The following is a 23480-nucleotide window of genomic DNA, read 5'->3' on the forward strand; positions in this document are numbered from 1 at the left end:
TCCTTAAGAGGCGGCCCCGTTAAAACAGGCGGATCTAACTGTCCGGAGAGGCTGTGCGGGTTCCACAGAGAGCGCCTCCCTTTCACTCAGGGTCACCGGAGGGAGGCGCATGGCCTCTGCCCGCGTGCTGTTCAGCCTGGGTGGTCCGTGGCCTTCATGCTCAGTGTCTGCTCAGTCTCGCGCACAGGCATGCTCACCATTAGGGGGTTCTGCTTTTGGCTTGGCCTTTGTAGAAAGTGCCTCTCCGAGAAGGTTCAGGAAAGCATGTACGGTATTGTTTGTCAGAGATCTGCAGGAACCTCGTGACGGACTCACATCAGCTAGAGTCAGCAGACTAAGAACCGCCTTCCTCAGACCCTGCTGGTGTCTTCGGTTGTCTGTTACCTCTTGTCGCTCCCATTTCCCCTTCCCTTGCTGTAAAAGAAGCTTGTACTCTGTACTTGCTTAAAATGGATTTGAGAAATAGGTCTTCCTCCTCAGTTGGCGCCTTCTCCAGCAACAAACTTTTCTAAGCATCAGAGCATGGGCACTCAGACTTTGGAACAGTAACATGCTTAGTACTTATACTTCTATGTAGAACAGAGTGTTTTCACCTGGATTTTTATCATTCTATCTTGGTTCTTATCTTTTTTCCTTATCTTTTAAACATAGAGATTAACTAGGTCTACTAATATTATGTGCCTGTAATTTGCTAATTCCTGTTATTATCAAGTAGTAGTGTTATCTATAAAACAATTACACATTTTAATTGCCACTGGAGAATACTCACTAATCAGTTGATTTCTGATAACCTAGCTAGTAAAAATGAAATTTCTTAATATTTATGCACTTCTTCCTATTTGCATAGACTAGTTTTATTTATGACATCATCTTAAAACGAAGCCTTGTTCATTTCCTAGGACTTGATACCCTTCTAGATGGCAGTGAGGCTGTAGGTCTGATTGTCCATTCCAGATACCTAGGCTAAACAGGTGTCCATGTCAGCTTTTTAGATGGGGAAGGATTTAGTTTGACTTGAATTTGGTTCGCCTGCCAGGCCTAAGCCTTCTGCTGACGAGTGCATGGACTGTGTCCCAGAGGCCCGAAGAGCCTGAGCCCGTTTGTGCAGGAGCCCACACGCAGAGGAGTTGGAGATGTGTGCACGGAGGGCGAGGGAGCAGCGGGTGATGGGAGGGCAGCGTGGCCCCGGTAATGAGAGGAGCTTCCTAGAGGTGGGGCGGGCGGGGACTCCGCTGCTGTTTGGGTCTGAATGTGTGAGCGGGCTTCATGCCTTCCGAAACCCTCTGAACACATCACTCGGGCCTTCTTTGCAGGGTTTTAATTCGCCGGGCCTCGCGTAGTCCATCTACGTTGGCCAGAGTGCTGGCTTCAGCAGTGTTGACCTGGAGAGTTATTTCGATCATGTAGTGAGCCGTGTGAACTCTGACACCTGTTCTGTCTTCCCTCCTCTCTCCGCAGAGGTGGGCACGGGAGGGTGCAATCCCACCCCTGCAGGGAAGGCGGCCAGGAGGCTGGCCTGACTGGTGAGCTGTGAGTGGTTCACTTCCGGGAAGCTTTCAGAGCCCCAGCGCACGCTTCGGACAGATCGAGTCCTCCTGCTCCAGGGCTGGCAGTGTTCAGTTGGGCCATACTGCCATCTTGTCTCCCAGGACGACTGCGCTGAGTGGGCACACTGACGATGTGCCAAGAGCAGCAAGAGCCGGATAAAGGCCTTGGTGTTAAGCTGCTGCGATGTGGGGTGGTTGTTTCTGCAGCATAACCTACCCTGTTTTGACTAAATAGCTTTTCCAGATTTTTCCTGGCCCTCATCCTGGTCATTCTGATGTCTTCTTCCTTTGTAGTAAGCTTCCTCTGTGCTCTATCCTGCAGTCTGACTCCATCATCGGCCGCTCCATGATACGCTTTGTAATGAAACTTGACCATTTGAAATGTGAGACCTATCAAACATAAAGGTAGATGGTTCCCAACGCCCCAGGCAGTTGCTGTGGGCACATTGTTACCTCACACAGCTCGTGAGCATCCCGGCTCGGAGAAAGAGGAGTGTGCAGCGCCGCCCACTGGCACGTGCGGAGGGCCTGGGAACTCTGCTCAGCCCACGGCATTTGCTGGGGAGTCGGAGCCAGCGTGGGAGAGGGTGGGAATGGGCGGCATCGAAGCAGAGGGTGACGGGCAGCGCCGCAGGACCTGGTGCCACGATGGAGCCAGCTGCTGAGCACTTGAACTGTGGCTAGTGTGCCACAAAGCTGACTTTAACTTAGTCACACAGCACCACCTGACTGTGCTGCCCTCTTAGTGCCATGAGAACAGCGTCGGGAAGACACAATATTAGGTGAAAAAGCAGAATATAAAATATCATTATTATTCTACATGCTGAAATAAAATGTAAGTTCTATGCAAAGGAAAAAGCAATAATGCCCCCACCAAAATACTAACAGCGAACTGCATTAGGATGGGGAGATTACGTGTATTCTTTAAAAAAATAAAAATAAAAAAAATTTAAAAAATTATATATATATATATATATATATATATATATATATATATATATATATATATATATAATGATTTCAGAGAGGAAAGGAAAGGGAGAAAGAGATAGAAACATCACTACTAGGTGCTATAGGACATAGCTAGGGATCAAGTCTACAACCCGGGTATGTGCCCTGACCAGGAATTGAACTGTGACCTGCTGGTTTGTGGGTTGATGCTCAGCCACTGAGCCAAGCCAGCGGGGCAGGCACCTAATCCTGTGGATTTTAACCCACATTTTATATTTGGGCCCCACAAGTCAATGGAGAAAACCTCCCACAAATAATATGTATGTGCCACATCAGAGAGAGATTGTGCTTCATAAAAATTATGCTGGCCAGGCCCACTTTAGTTTTTATGAAATAAGTGACAGGCAAATCCACATTCTTTAGCCATACAAAATAATGGATTATTTGTGGTAAAGTTTAAACTTAAAGGACTAATTCTCTTTACCAGTATTTCAGTGACGTTACTATTCAGCTGCTCGTTTTTTGTTATACTTAAAAATCATGAGTGATTTCTTACCAGATAAATTCTTTCAGTATTACATAGGAACAGAATTTGACTAGTTCTCGAAATAGCAAAATAAACATGAGTCTAATGGAGCACCAGCACAAGAATATAAATTTCTGAGTTTTCCTTTTAAAAAAATATTATAATTTTTAAAGTTTAAAGTGCTATTTAGCTAAAATGTCAAAGATTATAGCAACAAAAAAAATCTAAGATACCAAAGGTATTTTAATAAAGAGGGACAGTTCATTTGGATATTTTCAAAAGATCAGTAACTTGCCGAAACCGGTTTGGCTCAATGGTAGAGCGTTGGTCTGCGGACTGAAGGGTCCCGGGTTCGATTCCAGTCAAGGGCATGAACCTTGGTTGCGGGCGCATCCCCGGTGGGGAGTGTGCAAGAGGCAGCTGGTCGATGTTTCTCTCTCATCGACGTTTCTAGCTCTCTATCTCTCTCCCTTCCTCTCTGTAAAAAATCAAAATATATTAAAAAAAAAAAAAAGATCAGTAACTTAATTTATACGTCTAAGTGATGCATACCTCTCTCTCGTTCTGCGCAGACCCACATTCGCCTCCATGGGAAATTAAAGGAGAGCATCCCACCTGCTTCTGTGCTGTTGGGATGCTGACGCCCTGGTTCCGCCCGCAGAGGGGAGTTCTGGGCTAGACGCTGCCTGCCAGCCAGACCAATGCTCACCCTCCATGCCCCGCCTCTCTGCCCGCCCCCGGAGTGAAAACCCCCTCCGGCACCAACAGCACGTCAGCTGCGGAAGATGCTCTGCGCTTTAAGGAAGTCTGCCACCTGAGTTCATGCGCCCTGTCTGTGCGGTTGTGGATGGTTTACCACCTGAAGGCTCCTCCGGCTCTTTCCCAGGCCCCTTCTCGGTCTCTGAAATGTCTCTGCTGCATGCCCTGGGTCCAGTGCAGACCTGGCTGGGACAGGAGCTGGAGAAATGTGGCATCGATGCCATGATCTACACGCGGTATGTCCTCAGTCTCCTGCTGCATGACAGCTATGACTACGACCTGCAGGAACAGGTACGTGCCCGAGTGTCGTGTGGAAATCCATGACTGTTTGCACGCTGGTGTTTCTCTTCCAAGGGCGCTCGCACACTCTGGCGGCAGTCCGCTGACCGCGGCCTCTGAGGGCCTGCTCCAGTGTGGCTGCTGCTCGTCCGGACGCGCCAGTCATCGCATCAGTTACCAGCTCGCTCTCCGCGGTGCAGTGCTGCGCTTTACCTGCAAGAATGGTGTGCGGCTGCTTACCCGTCAGAGTGTGTGTCCCAGTCAGCAGGCTTACAGTTTGCTGACGCACATGGCTTCGCCATAGTCCTCGCGTTTCACCTGGCGAATTGGCCTTCCCACATTTTGTTTGATGTAAGTTCTGAGCTTAAAGTGAGGAAGCAACCACATCCAGGTTCTTGAGGAAAACCTCATCCATCTCAGTTTCCCGGGGGAGCTGAGAGGGAGGTTGGCCCAGCGGGAGTGGAGTCACCACCAGCAGGCACGGGCTCTGGGTGACTGCTGTGTACACATGTCACTCAAACGCAGTGTTTGGGGGACAGTTTCTGCTGTTTTAAACCATGTTGTTAACCCAGAAGAGCCTCAGTCCCTCAGATATAGGGTTTCAGTGTGCTTGGTCTGTGTCCCTTTGGGCTCCTCACCCTTCCCAGCTGGACACACCGCTCTCCTCACCCTTCTTAGCTGGACACACCGCACTTGCCAGGGCCTGCTGCCTTGGCTGGAAAGAATTAGGTCAAACAGAGTTTCCAGGGGATTGACTTATAACCTAACTTGAGGCCCGGTACACAAAATTCTTACATGGGGGCAGGAGGGTGTCCCTCAGCCCAGCATGCACCTTCTCCAATCTGGGACCCCTCTAGGGATGTCCGACTGCCTATTTAGACCCAATCCTGGGATCCCTCTCATAATCCAGGACTGCTGGCTTCCAACTGCTCGCCTGCCTGCCTTCCTGATTGCCCCTAACCGCTTCTGCCTGCCAGCCTGATCACCCCCTAACCACTCCCCTGCCAGCCTGATGGATGTCTAACTGCTCCCCTGCCAACCTGTTTGCCCCCAACTTCCCTCCTCTGCCAGCCTGGTCACCCCTAACTGCCTTTCCCTGAAGCTTGATTGCCCCCAACTGCCCTCCCTTGCAGCCCTGGTCCCTCTCAACTGCCTTCCGTTGCAGGCCTGGTGCCTCCCAACTGCCCTCCCCTGCTTGCCATCTTGTGTCCACATGGGGCAGGATCTTTGACCACATGGGGGCAGCCATATCGTGTGTTGGAGTGATCGTCAGTCTGCATATTACTCTTTTATTAGATAGGATAGAGGCCTGGTGCACGGGTGGGGGCCAGCAGGTTTGCCTGGAGGATGTCCCAGATCAGGGTGGGGGTTCCCTTGGGGCGTGGGGCAGCCTGAGGGAGGGGCCTGTGGTAGTTTGCAGGCCAGCTATGCCCCCTGGTGACCCAAGTGGAGGCCCTGGTATCTGGAATTTATTTACTTTCTACAATTGAAACTTTGTAGCCTGGAGCAGAGCCAAGCCTCCTGCTTGCTCCATGACCGGCAGCCATTTCTATTGGGTTTTATGTATCTTCTATAATTGAAACTTTGTAGCTGGAGTGGAGGCTAGGCCAGCAAGGGCAGGCAGAAAGTTTGGCTTCTTCCATTACTGGGGAAACCCAAGCCTTCCTCCTGCTCTCTGTGTCTGTAGCCATCTTGGTTGGTTTTATTTGCATACTCACTCTGATTGGCTGGTGGGCGTGGCTGGTAGGCGCGATTTATGGGTGTAGCGGAGTGATAGTTAATTTGCATATTATTCTTTTATTAGGTAGGGCTAGAGGCCCGGAGCACCTGTGGGGTCCAGTTGGCCCCACCCCCAATCAGGGGATGGGGGATATCTGATGGGGGTGGGGCCGGCTGGGAGAGGGGCTGTGCGCGGTTGGCAGGTTAAACTCCGGTCAAACTTCCTATCAAACTTCCCTTGATTATGAATCAATTTCATATTACCCTTTTATTACATAGGATAATTAGAAATGGTCAAAATTTTGTATAAGGATACCAAGGTTCTATAATTTTCCATTATTTTTCCAGTAAATGTAAAATATACTTCAAAGTAAAATGTTAAATCTATAAACATGGAAAAATATTTATTTTTAGAAATAAGGAGGTTATTTCTCTTAACTCAAAAATCATGTCCTCTTAGAATTGTCCTATATAATAAAACTCTAATATGCAAATTGGCCAAACGGCACAACGACCTGTCGCTATGATGTGCACTGACAACCAGGGTGCAGACGCTCAATACAGGAGCTGCCCCCTGATGGTCAGTGTGCTCCCACAGCGGGGAGCGCTGCTCAGAAGCTGGGCTCATGGCTGGCGAGCACAGCGGTGGTGGCAGGAGCCTCTCCTGCCTCCATGCAGGCAGGTGGTAAGGAGAGGGGTTCCGGACTGTGAGGGGGACGTCTGACTGCCGGCTTAGGTCTGATCCCTAAGGGAAATGGGCTTAAGCCACAGGCGGACATTCCCCAAGGGGCCCCGGATTGTGAGAGGGCACAGGCCAGGCTGAGGACACCCGTCTCGTCTCCCCTCTCCCCCAGTGCACCAGACCTCTGGTATATTAATATCAGTCTAAAGTATTTAATAAATGGCCAATAAATTTGTTAGCACAAAGTATTTATGTACTAGGTGCTATAGGACATCAAAAAGGGCATAAAGCATAGGCCTACTGTTAAGGTTGTAGTTGAACACCTCTGATGAGCTGTGTCTGTGAGTCCTCCGGTTTTCTTATTAGTTGGGGCTTGGAATCAGAGGTCAGCGCTGCTCTCGGTGCCCAGCTGTGTTTGCTCCTCCCTCCAGGGTTCAGGTTCCGTTCTGTTCATCTTTAGGAAACAGGACATCCTGGAGTTACAAGGGGAATCCACAGGGAAGTTGAAGACCCCTAAACACCTCTTTAACTTAGCCTAGGGCAGGAGTGCCAGGGCCCATGCAAATGCTCCTGTTGTAATTAGAGGTGACCTAAGAGTCAGTCAGCACCTCCATTCTTGTCCCTGACTGAAGGGGATGATGTGCTCCTTGTTTCTTCAAAAAGAGTTAGGGAGGACCAGGAGATCTCCAACCGGAGGATGAGAGGAAGGCCTTAGCGCCCCTGTGATCCAGACCCCAGCTAGCAGGCCCGTTGCCAACTGTTGTGGACAAGGAAGGGTGCCACCTTTCCTGGTCTCTCCGTCAGGCTTCTGGGGGGACCCTCAGCTGGAGGTCACATGACTCCACCTTTGCTGGTTCAGTGGCCGCTTGCTCTGGGGCCTTCCCGCGCAGCAGTGCCCATGGAAGCTGCCGGCTCCACGCCTGCTGCAAGCCCACACAGGAGAGCCTCCCTGCTGCTCCGCGTCCTCGTGGCCCTGGTGCTGTCAGGGCCCCGATTGGCTGTCTGAGCGGTGCAGGGTGCTGCTCTGTCCTCCGTGCCGGGCCCGATGGCATGGCAGCTCTTCCAGCTCAGGGCATCTCTGACTGCTTCGCTCAGTGTCTGTCGGTCAGTGTCAGGTGGTTTTCTTCTTGCTGAGTGCTTCAGAGTTTTTTGTGTATTCTGGATAATAGTCTTATCAGATGTGTCTCTTGCAAATTTTCCCCCAGCCTGTGGCTTTTCTTCTAATCCACTTGACATTGTTGTTCAAAGAGCAGTTTGTATTTTAATGAAGTTGAAACTTACTTATTTTTTCTTTGATGAGTTGTCCACTAGTTATTTTTATAAATACATTTTTATTGATTTCAGAGAGGAAGTGAGAGGTGGAGAGAGATAGAAATATCAGTGATGAGAGAGAATCATTGATTGGCTGCCTCCTGCATGCCCCACACTGGAGATCAAGCCCACAATGTGGACATGTGCCCTGGCCATGCATGGAACCGTGACCTCCTGGTTCATAGGTCAATGCTTAACCACTGAACCACACCAGCCAGGCCATCGTAATCATTTTTAAATGTGCAGTGTAGTGGTATTAAATACATTCATAAATGTTGTAAAAGCATCACCACCATCCATCCCATAACTTTTCATCTTGTAAATATAAAAAACTGTCCCCATTAAACAAATTTCCTACTCCCTTCTTCCCTGCTCTCGGCCACCACTATTAGACTTTCTGTCTTAATGACCTGACCATTTTCCGTTCCTCGTATCATTGGAATGATCTAGTATTTGTCTTTTTGTGGCTGGCTTATTTCACTGAAGGGTAAGGTTCATCCATATGGTTGCATGTGGCTGAATTTTATTCCATTGTATGTATATGCAACATTTTGCTTATCCATCCATCAATGGACACTAGGTTTTCTTCTTCGTTTTACATGTTCTTTTGTGAATAATGCCGTTGTGGACATAGTGCACAAGCACGTCAAACTCACATGTGGCCCACAACAAATATTTTTGCGGCCCAGCCAATATAAAGGTATATAATTTTACAATATCCTGTTATGCATAATTATTAATAACGAACTACCCTGTTTACTAATGACTGATTACTATCATCGGGTTGCATTCATTTTCCTTATGCGCCTTACGCACAGGCGCACCATTTCTCTCCACTAACACCAGCAGCGAGTATTTTAGCAGCCGGTGGCCATGTCGTTAGGCTTGTACTGACTTATTTGGTGTGCACAACAGGAAATATTTCACTTTCGGAGAACAAGAAAAATAGGTTTATTTGTGTGATGCTTATTAATTTGTGCCGTTATTCAGTGTCTGGTAAGTTAATGTTCAAGAAAATATTAATTTTTATTAATCTGTTCTATTATGTTAATGATAACTCATTTATTTCAGCTCTTTGTAGTTAGCATGTCTCTATCTAAATAAACGTACGTTTCTCTGAAAATGGAAGCTTTTGTTTTTTTGCAGCCCACATAAACTTAAACCTTGTTTATTTGGCCTGTGTTAGCCTTCGAGTTTGACATGCTTGGTGTACAAATTTTGAGACCCTTTTTTCAATTTTGGGGTGTATTTACCCAGTAGTAGAATTGCTAGATTATATGGTGATCCCATTTTTAACTTTTTGAGGAACTGCCAGCTCTGCTCCATTGTATATTTCCACCACCGATGTGCACAGGGTTCCAGTTCCTCCATATCCTTGCCAGTACTTGTGTGAAGTTGTCTCTTTTAGCTTTGATTTTCATTTTTCCTAATGATTAGTGACATTGAGCATCTTTTCGTGTGTTTATTGGCCTTTGTATATCTTCTTTGGAAAACTGTCTTTTAAGTCTTTGCCCATTTAAAAAAATATATATATTTTATTGATTTTTCACAGAGAGGAAGGGAGAGGGATAGAGAGTTAGAAACATCGATGAGAGAGAATCATCGACCAGCTGCCTCCTGCACACCCCCTACTGGGGATGTGCCCGCAACCAATGTACATGCCCTTGACTAGAATCCAACCTGGGACCCTTCAGTACGCAGGCTGATGCTCTATCCACTGAGCCAAACTGGTTTCGGCTCTTTGGCCATTTTTAAAATCTGGTAGTTGTTTTTCTGTTGTTGCATTTTAGGCGTTCTCTATATATTCTGGATATTAACCCATTATCAGATATAATATGCAGATACTTCCTCCCACTTTGTGGATTTCCTTTTCACTATTTATAGTGTCCTCTTTTTAAAACTCTTTTTCAATTACACTTGACATACATTATTATATTATTTTCAGGTGTACCCCCCAGTGATTAGCCATTATATACTAGTAACTTACTAACTCATCATTCCAATAAATCTAGTTCTCATCTGACACCATGCATAGTTATTACGGTATTATTGACTACATTCTGTTTGCTGTATTTTACATTCCTATGACTATTCTGTCACTACCAATTTGTACTTCTTAATCCCTTCACCTTTCCACCCAGCCCCCAACTCTCCTCCCATGTGGCAACCATTCGTCTGCCCTCTGTATCTATGAGTCTGTTTCTGTTCTGCTTTTTCTTTTATTTTGGTTTTTAGATTCATTTGTACATAATAGATATGTATTTATTGCCCTTTCATTTTTCATGTTTTTTATTTCTTCCCCCTCCCTCCTCGCCTTAGAGAACACTCTTCAACATTTTATGTAACACTGGCTTAGTGGTAAGGAGCTCCTTCAGCTTTTTCTTGTTTGGGAAGCTCTTCATATGTCCTCTGGTTCTAGTGAGAGCTTTGCTGGAAGAGTCAATTGGCTTATGTTGGGGAAGAAGTCTCATAACTGAAAGTTCCGAAGGAGGGCTGGCCCAGCTGGTTCTGGTCTGAGCTTCATGGTGCCATCTGGGGCTTGGGCCCTACCTCTGCTGCCTCCCTCTGTCAGTGGGTTTTGCAACCAGTTCCCTGGGAATAGAGGACAAAATGACAATGAGTACAACATACCCCCACACACACAGTCTGAAGGCTGTGTTCCCTACAGTCCCAGCAATAAAACTTTTACATTTATTGTTTGCTTATTTCTGATTGGTCACATGCCTATCTCTGTACCAATCTTGAATTAACGGGATGAAACAGGCTGATTTGTTTTAAGCCCGTTGGTACCCAAAGACGGTGTAGTGTTAGTCCCATTCAGACACATCATGGCTTTAGTTTTTCAGGGTGCTGGTACAGGAAGGGGTGGGAGGCGGGGGTGGATGCTAAGTGGAGAACAGCCAACGTCACTGTACCAGCTGTAATCCAGAATGTCGTGTTCTTTTTCTTCCTCCACTTCCGTTTCCTTTTTGATAGGAGAAAGCGGGGAAAGTCAGTCAACAATGTAGCCTTGCCGAAACCGGTTTGGCTCAGTGGTAGAGCGTTGGTCTGCGGACTGAAAGGTCCCAGGTTCGATTCCGGTCAGGGGCATGTACATTGGTTGCGGGCACATCCCCGGTGGGGGGTGTGCAGGAGGCAGCTGGTCGATGATTCTCTCTCATCGATGTTTCTAGCTCTCTCTCCCCCTTCCTCTCTGTAAAAAATCAATAAAATATATATATTTTTTAAAAAAGACTGTAGCCTTGTGTTACCTTGCAGTGGTGTCTGCAAAAGTCCCGGCAAGGCTCCCCTATGGAGAGGTTCTTCAGCCGCATATTCGAAGTTTTGGGACTTAGCAGTTGTGCTGTCTTTAAGATTATGACTTTGAAAAGGCATACTTGGTTTTACTGGGTAAACATTTGGCACATGTCTCATTTTATGTTTATGTTTTAATGAGTACAGCACAAGAGGCAGAGACTGAAGACAGTAAAATAGAAACACGTGGACCCTTTTAAAAAATACTGTGTTCTTTTTAAGATGTGTTTATTTGTTCAGTGCTATTGGTTAAATAAAGGATAACACATTCACAGGTACGTGAAGCCAGAAAAAAGCAGGGTGAAGGAGCTCTCCAGTATAATCAGTGGAAAGAGCATAATGCAGAAAGTATAACTTTTTTGTGTAGATTTTCCTATAAACTTGATATTTCTTAATGTAGCCAACCTAAAATTACAAGGCAAAATAGCACTTATATCCAAAATTCATAATGTAGTAGTAATTCTAACAGATAACATTGTTTGAATCACAAATAAGGTCCATTATACATTTTCTGTCAAAAGTTAAAAAAACAAAACAAAACAAAAGCAGAGAAGAAGTAGACCCCGCATTCCCACACAGACCTGAAGCGGCGGGCTGTTCAAGCTTAAACCGCATTCCAGTCCACGTTCACGCGTGGCACAGCGCACAGGCAGCGCTGCGGCTCAGTCCCACTTAACCTCAGGGAGACGCTCCCCCCGGCTTTAGCTTGGGAACCAGCATCAGACTGTAATGACATGCTAAAAGGCAGCAATCGAGAAGAATCCCACAGAGTTTTATAAAAGCCTTCTGAGAATCACTGTGTTCAGTTAAACTCATGCCTGGGGATTAATACTAGTAATTTGGCAGTATATTTGTGTGAAGACATTTTTCAAAGATGAAATACAGAAAATCTTATTATAAATCAGCATTAACAGGCAGTTAAGTAAGGAAGAACTAAATATATCTCTTATTGACTGACATCCTAGATGCCTGGTGCACAAAATTCGTGCACGGATAGGATCCCTAGGCCTGACAGGCGATCAGGGCTGTTCTGAGGGGCGACTGGTGGGGCGACCGGGGGCCCCTGTTGGCACCAGCCTTGACTGGCCTGCCACTGCTCATTTGCCAGCCCTGCCTCCACTGCTGCTCCCGTCGCTTCCCTCTGCTGGACGACTGGCGGGGCACTTTGGGGGCCGCCGCTGGCACTGGCCGTGGCTGTTCCAGGGCCTGTGGGCGGGGGCAGCTCCTGCATTGAGCATCTGCCCCCTGGTGGTCATTGCGCATCATAGCAACCAGTCATTCCGCCATTTGGTCTATTTGCATATTAGGCTTTTATTATATAGGATGACATGGTCTTACATATAGCAAACCCTAAAGAATGATGCTAAGAAAATTTTATTAACAATAATGTAAAAAATTAAAATACTTGGGAATAGATTTAACAAAAAATGTGTAAGACTTGCACATTAAAAACATAAAATGTCATTGAAAGAAGTCAGAGAAGACCTAACAAGTTGAAAAACACCCACGTTCATGATCAGAGGTGTAATAGTATTCAGATAGCAGTACTCTCCCAACGACCTGCAGATTCCACACAGTCTATCATAATCTCAGCTGCCTTTGTTGTAGAAATTGGCAAACTGATCCTAAAATTCATATGGAAATGCTAGGGGTTCAGAATGCCTAAGAAGTCTTGGAAAAGAACAAAGTTGGAGGACTTACACTTCCCAATTCCAAAACTTACTATAAAGCTCCAGTAACCAAGACAGTTTTGTACGGAGAATCTAGAAATCTCTATATTTCTGGTTAGCTTGTTCTCAGAAAGACCTTTAATGGGAAGGTCTTTACAACACAAGGTGCTGGGACAGCAGGGTAGCCACATGCACTAGAATGAAGTGGGATTCCTGCCTCATCCTGCGTACAAATATTAGCCCAAAATGGACGATAGACCGAAGTGTAAGAGCTAAAACTATAAACCTGAAGAGAAAACATGAGAGTAAATCTTCATGACTGATTAAGCAGTGGTCTCTTAGATGTGGCCAAAGCACTCGCAGCCAAGGAAGATGGCGGCACCTTAGGTTTTATCCCAATGAGAAACTGTGTTTCCGAGGGCGCCATCAGGAAAATGAGAGCCAGCCGCTGAGGTGGAGACTGTTTGTAAGTCACAGGGTTGATGAGAGGTGTGCGTTCAGAACAGACAGTTTAGATACATAGCTGTTCAGAAGACTGGAATAGCGATGTGTCTAATGGGCCAATAAAGTTATAAAAGATGCTGAATATCATTAGTTCTTGGGGAAATCAAATCCATTTCACACCGACTAACAAATGTTGGTGAGGATGTAGAGAAATTGAAACCCTTGCATTACTTGTGGACACAGACAGTAGGGTGGAGAAGGCGTGGGAGAGGCGAGAACCGGGTGGAAAGGAGTAATGGGGAGGGGAGGGGACCATCTGTAACTCTCAGCAGTAAAGATTTTAGTAAATAACATGTTTGAGACGTTCGGTCTGTGTTGTCAGGCTGCCTGCCCTCCAGAAGCACTGACCACATGTCTATATAAATTTTAGGGGCCGGGGAGGCGTGCAGGAGGCAGCTAATCAGTGATTCTCATCATTGATGTTTGTCTCTCCCTCTCCCTTCTTCCTGAAATCAATAAAAACGTAAAAAAAAATATTAGTACCTTTGAATGTGTGCTACCTCTGCTGGGCTATATAGTAGCTTCAGTAGAGAAACCTATAATAATAAAAGCATAATGTGCTGATTAGACCAGGTGACCTTCCAGACGAAGCCGGTACTGCGAGGGAAGCCCGGGTCCCAGGGGCTGGATGCAAGGCCAGGTCCCGGTGCCAGGGTGAATTTTGTGCATCGGGCCTCTAATAGGGTTACAAAACTCGGGAAAGGAAAGCCAGTCTCAGCTCAAACAGAAAGGATTCCTGCTTTGAATAATTACACAAATTACTTCTTACCATGTATTACGCACTGTGAACAACAGAGCTCTCACAGTTCCCCTGCCTTCAGAAGCGTGGGATCTCCATTGTCACGGTTCCGTCCTCTATTCCTCTCGAAGGCCAGCCCTGTCTCCGGAAGATATCACTGATAAGAATCGAGGTTTCAGGTGCAGCCCCGCCAAACACGCCAGGTAGTGGAAATATACTGCTGGTTCTGCCTTGGCCCTCACACACATTTTCCCTTGGAAAATGGAATAGACACCACTCAGCCAGAAAAGATGTTTTCAGGTCATCAAGTCTGCAAACATGCCTAAGGAATTAAGTAAAGGATGCTAATTCTGATGAGTGTGAAGGAAGGAAGGACCTTCTTGCAACCTTATCTGGTGGCATAAAAGTAGATTGAATTGTTTAAAGTAAAAACTGGTTTAGACAGTTGATGGTGTATTATTTGATCTTAAAAGATCTTTTGAATGAATTGTTATGCTTTTCCTTTATTCCATCTCATTTACTTATAGCTATTTCCTCAGGGCCCACTGGAGGCCAAGTATTCTTCTAGATAATATTCTTAATTTTGACATTGTGTGTCTCTTATCTTTTTTTGTCTCTCCACTGGTTTTACTCATAATTTATCAAATAAAGGCTTTTAAAAAGAACAGCCCTGGCTGTTGATAAGTGGTTAGAGCACCGGCCTGAGAACCAGAGGTTTGAGAGTTTGAATCCTGGTCAAGGGCACGTATCTGGGGTGCTGGTTTGATCCTGAGCCCTGGTTGGGCGCATGGGGGCGGCAGCCAAACTATGTGTGTCTCTCACATTGATGGCTGTTCTCCACCTGTCTCCCCTTCCCTCCCTCCCTCCCTCCGCCGCCTCCTTTCCTCTCTCCTCCACTCCCTCATTCTCTCTAAAAATATCCTCAGGTGAGGATTAACATCAACAACAAAAGACAAAGCAAATCGATTAAAAATATTAAATTTCGACAGTCCCAGTCTAAGAAAATAGATAAGTAAACTTAACATCTTGGAATATTATGTAGCCCCAAAGAATTTGTAGTAACATGGGGGTAATGTTCACACTATAATAAGTTAAATCAAATTAAAATTATACAAATAGTGTGAATTCAACTATGTGTCTTAAAGCATAAGAAAAAGCCCAGGGGAAGCAGACTGGATAGTGTAGTGTTCACTGGCCGTAGGTCATGGGTGATGTGCCTTCTTTCTTCCTGCTTTTCAGGGTTTCTTCTTATAATGGACATAAAATAGAGGGAAAATAAGCTCTAAATACTAACAAAATAGTTTGTATCTGTTTTTTTTGTTGTTGTTAATCCTCACCGGAGGATATATTTTTTCCCATTGATTTTTAGAGAGAATGAAAGGGAGAGAAAGAGGGGGAAAGAGAAAAGAACATAATTATGAGGAAGACACTTCAAATGGTTGCCTCCTGCACACAACCTGATCAGGAATCAGACCCACAGCTCAAGCACACGCTTTGACCAGGAATCAAATCTGAGACCTTTCTCCAGAACCGGTTTGGCTCAGTGGATAGAGCGTCAGCCTGCAGACTGCAAGGTCCCAGGTTCGATTCCGGTCAAGGACATGTACCTTGGTTGCAGGCACATCACCAGTAAGGGGTGTGCAAGAGGCAGCTGATCGATGATTCTCTCTCATCGATGTTTCTAACTCTCTATCCCTCTTTCTTTCTCTCTGTAAAAAATCAATAAAATATATTTTTTTAAAAATTGGAGACCTTTCAGTCCTCAGGCAATGCTCTAATCACTGAGGACACCTGCCAGGGCTGGTGTGTTTTTTTGTTTGTTTGTTCTTTTTTAGACTATAAGCCATAGAGAATAGGGATTTAGCCATTTAACTGTTAAATCCTGCGCACTCACTATTGAAGAGTGGGAATTATAGAAGAGAGGACACTTAATTGTGTATATAGTTTTGGACTCATACTAAAATTTAAGTAATACTTGAATTTATATACAAATTAGAGGCCCAGTGCACAAATTTGCACAGTGGGGTCTGGCCAGCCCGCCTGATTGGGGGGGCGTGGCGGGGTGGGTTGGGGTGGGGGTCGTGGGCAGTTGGCAGGCTGGCCCTGCCCCCTGGTCAAATTCCTAGTTGAGGGGACTATTTGCATATTATCCATTTATGATATAGGATGTCTGAGTCGTTTATTAGCATTTGCTATAAATATGTGGGTCAGATTTAGTAAGATCATAAATAATAAGTCATAAGTAATCAGTAGTCTCAGGAGTAGATACCAAACCAGTGGGTCATCTGAAGTGTTCTGATTGGTAATGTTCTGTGGTCACTTGGTTAGTGTGTACCAGTTTATGAATTAATACATTTAGTAGGGGATGTGTAAGGATGTGGGAAGTAGTGTGTGGAGCTGGTTATTTATGCTTGGCCATTGAAACCTGTCCAATCTTACTTTAGGAGAATGACATCTTCCTGGGCTGGGAAAAAGGAGCTTATAAGAAATGGGGGAAGAGCAAGAAGAAGGGCTCAGATCTAACTCTGGAAGAGATGAAAAAACAGGCTGCTGTCCAGTGTCTCCGGTCTGCATCTGATGAAGTAAGCTATATTTTATTTCGGATATTTAAGAAGAGAAAAGGGGTGTTTAAAAGTCTACAAGTATAACATCTTGACTCAAACCTTAGGAAAAATTATCTACTAGTTATCATGTAACATAAACATTACTATTTTTTCTTTATGGTATTTATATAATGTATTCTTCTATATGTATCATTGTAATTAGAGTATACATAAAAATTTTATGTCCTTTTCTCCATTTAACATATAGAACATCTTGATAATATATATCTTCATTCCTTTTAGTGTCTAAGTTAGATTTCATGAAATAATATCCCAATAGCAATACAATACACTTCTTATTGCTGGATATTTAGCTTACTCTTGACTTTGTTGTTGTTGTTACGTTCTCCAGGATATTTTCATGTATTACTTTTTCCTTGGTTTATATTACTTCTTTAAAAAAAAAATCTTTGCCGGGACCAGTTTGGCTCAATGGATAGAGCGTCGGCTTGGGGACTGAAGGGTCCCGGGTTCGATTCCGGTCAAGGGCATGTACCTTGGTTGCGGGCATATCCCCAGTAGGGGGTGTGCAAGAGGCAGCTGATCAATGACTCTCTCTCATTGATGTTTCTAACTCTCTATCTCTCTCCCTTCCTCTCTGTAAAAAATCAATAAAATATATATTTTAAAAAAAAAATCTTTATCCAAGAATATCCTACATAATAAAAGAGTAATATGCAAATTGATCAAATGGTGGAACAACCAGTCGCTATCATGCACACTGACCACCAGGGCGAGACTCTCACTGCAGGGACTGCCCCCTGGTGGTCAGTGCACCCCACAGGGGGAGTGCCACTCAGCCAGAACCCCTGAGTTGGGCTCACGGCTGGTGAGCACAGCAGCGGTGGCAGGAGCCTTTCCCGCCTTTGCAGCAGCACTAAGGATGTCTGACTGCTGGCTTAGGCCTGCTCCCAGACTGTGAGAGGGCACAGGCCGGGCTGAGGGATCCCCACAAGTGCACAAATTTTGTGCACCAGGCCTCTGTATTTTTTAATATATTTTTGTTGATTTCAGAGAGGAAGGAAGAGGGAGAAAGAGAAACATCAATGATGAGAAAGAATCATTGATCAGCTGCCTCCTGCACACCCCCATTGTGGATTGAACCCACAACCCAGGCATATGCCCTGATCGAATCGAACCTGCAACTCTTCACAGTCTATAGGCTAATGCACTATCCACTGAGCCAAGCCATATGTGTGTGTGTGTGTATATATATATATGTTTTAAGTATATTACTGATTTTTAGAGAGTGAGGAGGGAGAGGGATAAATAGAAATATCCTTAAGAAGCATCTTTAATCAGCTGCCTCCTGCATGCCTCCTGCTGGGGATCAGACTCAAAGCCTGAGCATGTGCCCTGAACAGGAATTGAACCATGACCTCCTGGTTCATAGGTCAATGTTCAACCAGAGCGATGTCTGCCGGCCTGTTTCCTCTTTTTTTTTTTTTTTTTTTTAAGTGTGTGACCTGATGTGGGGATTTTTGTGTGGTTACCACTATGTTTATAGGAAGTAAACTTGCATATGGTACCGTAGTGTTCTTTTTCTTTTAAGTGCATCTGCTCTTCATCTTCCTTTGCCAGTCAGATTTTTATCCCCTCCCCTGTTATGTTTTTGCTGCCACAAATTATTCCTGTTTATGCTATAAGTTTTTTGGTGATGTTATTCATAATGTTGTGATCTTATGTTCTTTGTTTTAGGTAGAATAATATCCTTGAACATTTCTTGCAATGGAGGTTTTCTGATGATAAAATCCCTCAGCGTCTGTATGTCTTTGTCCACATTGAAAGGATACTTTTGCTGGATATATTATTCATGGCTGGCAATTTCTCTCTGACGTTTGAATATTTGGCTCCACTCTCTTCTGGCTTGTAGGGTTTCTGCTGAGAAGTCAGATGAAGTTCGGATAAGTTTTTCTTTGTAGATCACTTCCTTCTTTTTCCCTGGCTGCTTTGAGAATTTTCTTTTTCATTAATTTTTTACAGCTTTAATACAAGTGCCTTGGAAAGAGCTTCTTTGGACTGAGGTAACTAGGTGTTCTGTTTGCTTCTTGGATTCGAGGCTTGAATTCTTTCCCTAGGTTTGGGTCGTTCTCACCCATTATTGTTTGAATAGACTCTCCGTTCCATGCTCCCTCTCTTCCTCCAGAATTCCTCTAATTCCAATGTTGCTGCTTCTTGTAGTGCTCTTCATTTTGTTTATGTCCAGGTCTCTCTCGCTGCGTTATTTCTAGATTACTACCTTCAACATCACCAATTCTTTCCTCCATCTAGTTGGCTCTGTTTTCTAGTCTCAGTAGTTTTCTCTTAATCTCTTTAATTGCATGCTTCACTTCTGAGATTTCTGATTGGTTCTTGTTAAGTTTTAATTTCTTTAGTAAAGTACTCCTTTTGTTCATTGATCTGTTTTTTGAGTGCATTGAATTGCCTGTCTGTATTTTCTCGAATTGTTGAGTATTTTCAGAACTGCCACCTTGAAATCTCTGGCATGTATATCACACATTTCCATGTGTTCCAGCTTGCTTTTCATGTATATCACACATTTCCATGTGTTCCAGCTTGCTTCCAGGGAATTTTCATTTTCTTTCTGCAAGTAACATCCTTGTTACTGGGTTATTCATGGTATTTGGTTCTGCTTTGCTTAGCTGCTGCTTTGCTATTCTGTCTATATTAATGAAGAGGCCTTCCTACTGCTTTCCAGTAGATGGTGCTGAATCGCAAGATTTCTTACTCTGTGACCTCCTAGTCTAACCTCCCCGGCTTCCTGAAGACACTCTGCCTGGTGGGGTTTGTTTTACCTTCCCTGTGGTGGCGACCCCTGTCCTCCACGGTGCCCGAGCGCCCCTCCTGGGCGTCAGTCACAGAGGGAAGCTGCAGTTCTCCTGCACCAGCTCCGGGACCCAACTCCCAGGCCAGCGGGGGGTGAGGTTTGGGAATTGAAGCAGCGGCAGGGCTCTGTGGTCTGTTTTTGGGTGAAACAGTGCCTCCTGGCCTGACAGCGGAGAGCCGCAGGACAGACCCTGTGCCCTGTCAGGCGCCTGTGACTCAGCCCCTGTGCGCTCCCTCGCAGCTCGCAGGGTTGTGTCTGCGTGCCGTCTGCACTCTCCTCCTTTTTCCTCTCCGGGTTTATTTCCGGTGCCCACCTTTCCATGTTTCCAAGCACAGGTCTCTCAAGCATGCTTCTGTGTGGAGCAGGACTTCTCTGTTGAATTATAGCTGATTAAGTTGTTGGCGTTTCAGTAGGAGAGGCCAAGGGCTCTCTCACGCTGCCATTCCTCTGATGTCACTCTCTCGCATTCTTTTTTTTATTTTTAATTTTTTAAAATACATTTTATTGATTTTTCTTACAGAGAGGAAGGGAGAGGGATAGAGAGCTAGAAACGTCGATGAGAGAGAAACATCGACCAGCTGCCTCTTGCACACCCCCTACTGGGGATGTGCCTGCAACCAATGTACATGCCCTTGACCAGAATCGAACCTGGGACCTTTCAGTCCACAGACCGACGCTCTACCACTGAGCCAAACCGGTTTCGGCTCTCTCGCATTCTTGAATGCACTGTAGATGTGGTATTAAAATGTAGTTTTTAAGATTATGTAATAGCTTATATATTATAATTGGGAGAGCAAATAACATTTCTCATTGGCAGCTCCAAATGAACAGTTTGGTACACCTGCCAGGATGGCAGGGACAATGCCCTTTTTGCTTCTTCCTGGCTCTCACAATGGTCCAGGGGTCGAATGACTAACCTGCACACACACGCTGGATGCTGTGATGGTCAAGGACAGGAAACAGATGCCTGGTGGGTCAAGCTTGCTTTTTCTTTTTTAAAATGTATTTTCATTGATTTCAGAGAGTTAGGGAGAAGGGAGAGAGATAGAAATATCAATGATGAGAGAGAATCATTGATTGGCTGCTTCCTGCATATGCCTCACTGGGGATTAAGCCCACAACCCAGGCCTGTGCCCTTGACTGGAATCGAACCCAGGATCCTTCATTTTTATTTTTTTTTAAATATATTTTATTGATTTTTTACAGAGAGGAAGAGAGAGAGATAGAGAATTAGAAACATCGATGAGAAATGAGAGAGAATCATCGATCAGCTGCCTCTTGCACACCCCCTACTGGGGATGTGCCCGCAACCAAGGTACATGCCCTTGACCGGAATCGAACCCAGGACCTTTCAGTCCGCAGGCTGACGCTCTATCCACTGAGCCAAACCGGTTTCGGCAGGATCCTTCATTTTGCAGGCCGTTGTTCTATCCAGTGAGCCAAACCAACTAGGGCTAGAGCTTGTTTTTAGGCACAGAGTTAAGCAGCAAGTTCATTGTTTCTTTGCCATTAAACAATGAGAGCAAGTATATGTGCTTCTATGTTGTATTACTGTCCAGGACAACTTTATTACAGTGTGTGGAGGAGACAGCATGAGAAAGAATATCTAGCCTCTCGTTGTGTGCAGGCTGTAGTGTGCAGACTGTTAGGCAGCCTGCGCCTTGGTGCTGAAGGCAGAGGCGGAGGCGAGCCCGAGGCTCGGAGCTCTGCCCTGGGACTGGCACTGGCTTCAGAAGCACAGTGACATAGGCGGGTCAGCTGACGCCGGGGTCAGGTTCATGATCGGGAGGAAGTGGAATAAAACGGCCATCTCACCCACCTTGAGCATTATGGTAAGCGTCTTTCCAGTGGCATTGTGAGGAGGAGCGTGTTTATGCTGAGAGCGGCCCTGGGCTGTAGGAGTGTTTTTACGGAGAGACCAAGTCTCTTTTGGCCCATTTCCCAGTCTCCCTCCGGCCCGTCTCCCTAGCGAAAGCTGTGAACTGATGTGGATAGAATGTCATAATCATCGCTACATTAACTGTTTGCATGTGATCTTGCTGCTTAAACTGCTCACACTGTAACGCCGGGCTTCTTGCTTGGGAGTCTGTAAAACTTGTGCTGAGTCATTCTGCGTGGAGCCAGCGGGACGAAGTTCTATTCTTAGCGGCAGGCCCAGCGGCGGAGGGGAGCCTGCACCTGTTCGGTGCGGCCCACCCAGGGAGACTCAGGTCCCGTCTAAATACTTCAGATTTACCTGGAATGAAGACAAGGTTCTACAAAACACAGGCTTTTTTCTTGTGCATGGTGGAAGGTTTTTCTTTCCTCTAATGAGAAGTAGACTTTTTAAAGTTTAAAAGTTTACATAAGTAAAAGGTTATTTGCTTGTGCCAGTTGCAACATTCATTTTTCTTTAAAGTTGGCTCTGATTCTTCCCCTCCCACTTTGCCCTGTTCCCGCTCAGAGACTAGCGCTTGCCCAGGACCCTTAAAGGAAAACGGCCCCCGAGCCGGCTGCTCCCTGCCGCTCCCCGGCAGCCAGGGGGGCTCGTTTCGGAAAGAAAAACCACTTTGTTTTCTTCCCACCATGAGCTCCTCAAGGACTCGGATGAACTGTTTGTGATTTTTCTTTTTAAAATAACTGACGTGTTTTCTTTTTCTTTTTAAATTGATGTTAGAGAGAGCAAGGGGGAGAGAAACAACAGTTGGTTGCTTCCTCAGTCGCCCCTATTGGGGATACAACCCACAACCTGAGTATGTGCCCTGACCAGAAACCAAGCCTGCGGCATGTGGGGCAGCCCGCCGCCAGGGCTGCCCTTTGTCTTTTTTTTTTAATATATCTTACTGATTTTTCACAGAGAGGAAGGGAGAGGGACAGAGAGCTAAAAACATTGATGAGAGAGAAACCAGCTGCCTCCTGCACACCCCCACTGGGGATGTGCCCGCAACCAAGGTACATGCCCTTGACCGGAATTGAACCTGAGACCTTTCAATCCGCAGGCTAACGCTCTATCCACTGGGCCAAACCGGTTTCAGCCTGCGGTTTTTCTTTATATGAAGATGGTGACTTTCCGCTGTGCGGAGGGCACTTAGGTCCGTAGGCTGCCCATCAGCAGGATGCTATGCCCCTGGGAAGACTAGTGATTTTTTCAGTAAGTGCCACTGGATATACTTAATTAGTAAAATATGAATATTAAATTGGGTCTAAAGATGTATAATGTTTAAACTCTTGTGTTCATTTAAATATCAATCATGTATTTCTTTTGGAAGGTGGAAAATTAATTTCTTTATAAAACCTTCATATTAAAGCAAAGGAACACAAATGCCTGGTTTCCGCGTGCCTGGCAGCAGGTGAATGTGCGTTTTGTCCCCACACAGAGCTCCGGAATCGAGACACTGGTGGAGGAGCTCTGCTCCCGCCTCAAAGACCTGCAGAGCAAGCAAGGTGAGTGCCGCCCAGGCCTGTCCGCCGGCGCCGTGCCACCGGCCGGGGGGGGGGCTTAGGACGGAGCCAGCAGGAACCACCATGTGGAGAGTCTGTCTCCAGGCCGCCCGCACAGCCCTTTGCTGTCACTGACGGAGACCTGCTGGGGGGCTAGCCGCGGGCCCTCGGGAGAGGAGCAGCACCTCTCTTCCCGCCCGGGCCCGCTCACGCCGCCCTCCGATCCCGGGGCTTAGGGAGGTGTCAGCACCAGGACCTCCGCTCTGGAAGAACTACTCTGACTTTTGAATTCGGGGGGCAGGCAGCTTGACAACCTCAGTGAGCCGTTTGGACTCAGGAGCCCTGATCACGTCTTTCCCCCACTTTCTGCCAGCCCGTGCTGGGAACAAGCACCGTTATCCCCTGGTCCTCTGCAGGCTCATGTTGCTGCCCCCCAAGTCTTGACCTTCCTATTAAGGGCGTGGTTGGTTGGTTTGTGATTAAGTCCTGGCAGGATCTTGAGCTAAGCCGAGGGACTAGCCTTTGGATTCTCTTTTAGTGGAAACACAGTCCTCGGCCATCTAGATGCTAAGTGACGGATTTCGAATTGTGATTAAGAATTTTCTGTTCAGATTAGCATTAGCCAAGGTGAGTGGGTATAGAAAGTCGG

At 45.9% G+C, this 23480-nt stretch overlaps 1 protein-coding gene across 4 annotated transcripts in view; it reads left to right on the forward strand.

Annotated features, from left to right (window-relative positions):
• KIAA0232 overlaps positions 1-23480 on the forward strand; it is a 60220-nt gene that overhangs the window by 15872 nt on the left and 20868 nt on the right. For all 4 annotated transcript variants that reach the window (XM_084904349.1, XM_084904346.1, XM_084904348.1 and 1 more), the window contains exons 2-4: positions 3597-4074; positions 16426-16563; positions 22768-22834. In XM_084904349.1, coding sequence (XP_084760475.1) covers positions 3847-4074; positions 16426-16563; positions 22768-22834 — 433 coding nt within the window. In that variant the 5' untranslated portion in view covers positions 3597-3846. The remainder of the gene's footprint in view (positions 1-3596; positions 4075-16425; positions 16564-22767; positions 22835-23480) is intronic.

The sequence above is a fragment of the Pipistrellus hanaki genome, assembly GCF_964339955.1.
Source record: "Pipistrellus hanaki genome assembly, chromosome: 1".
NCBI lineage: Eukaryota > Metazoa > Chordata > Mammalia > Chiroptera > Vespertilionidae > Pipistrellus > Pipistrellus hanaki.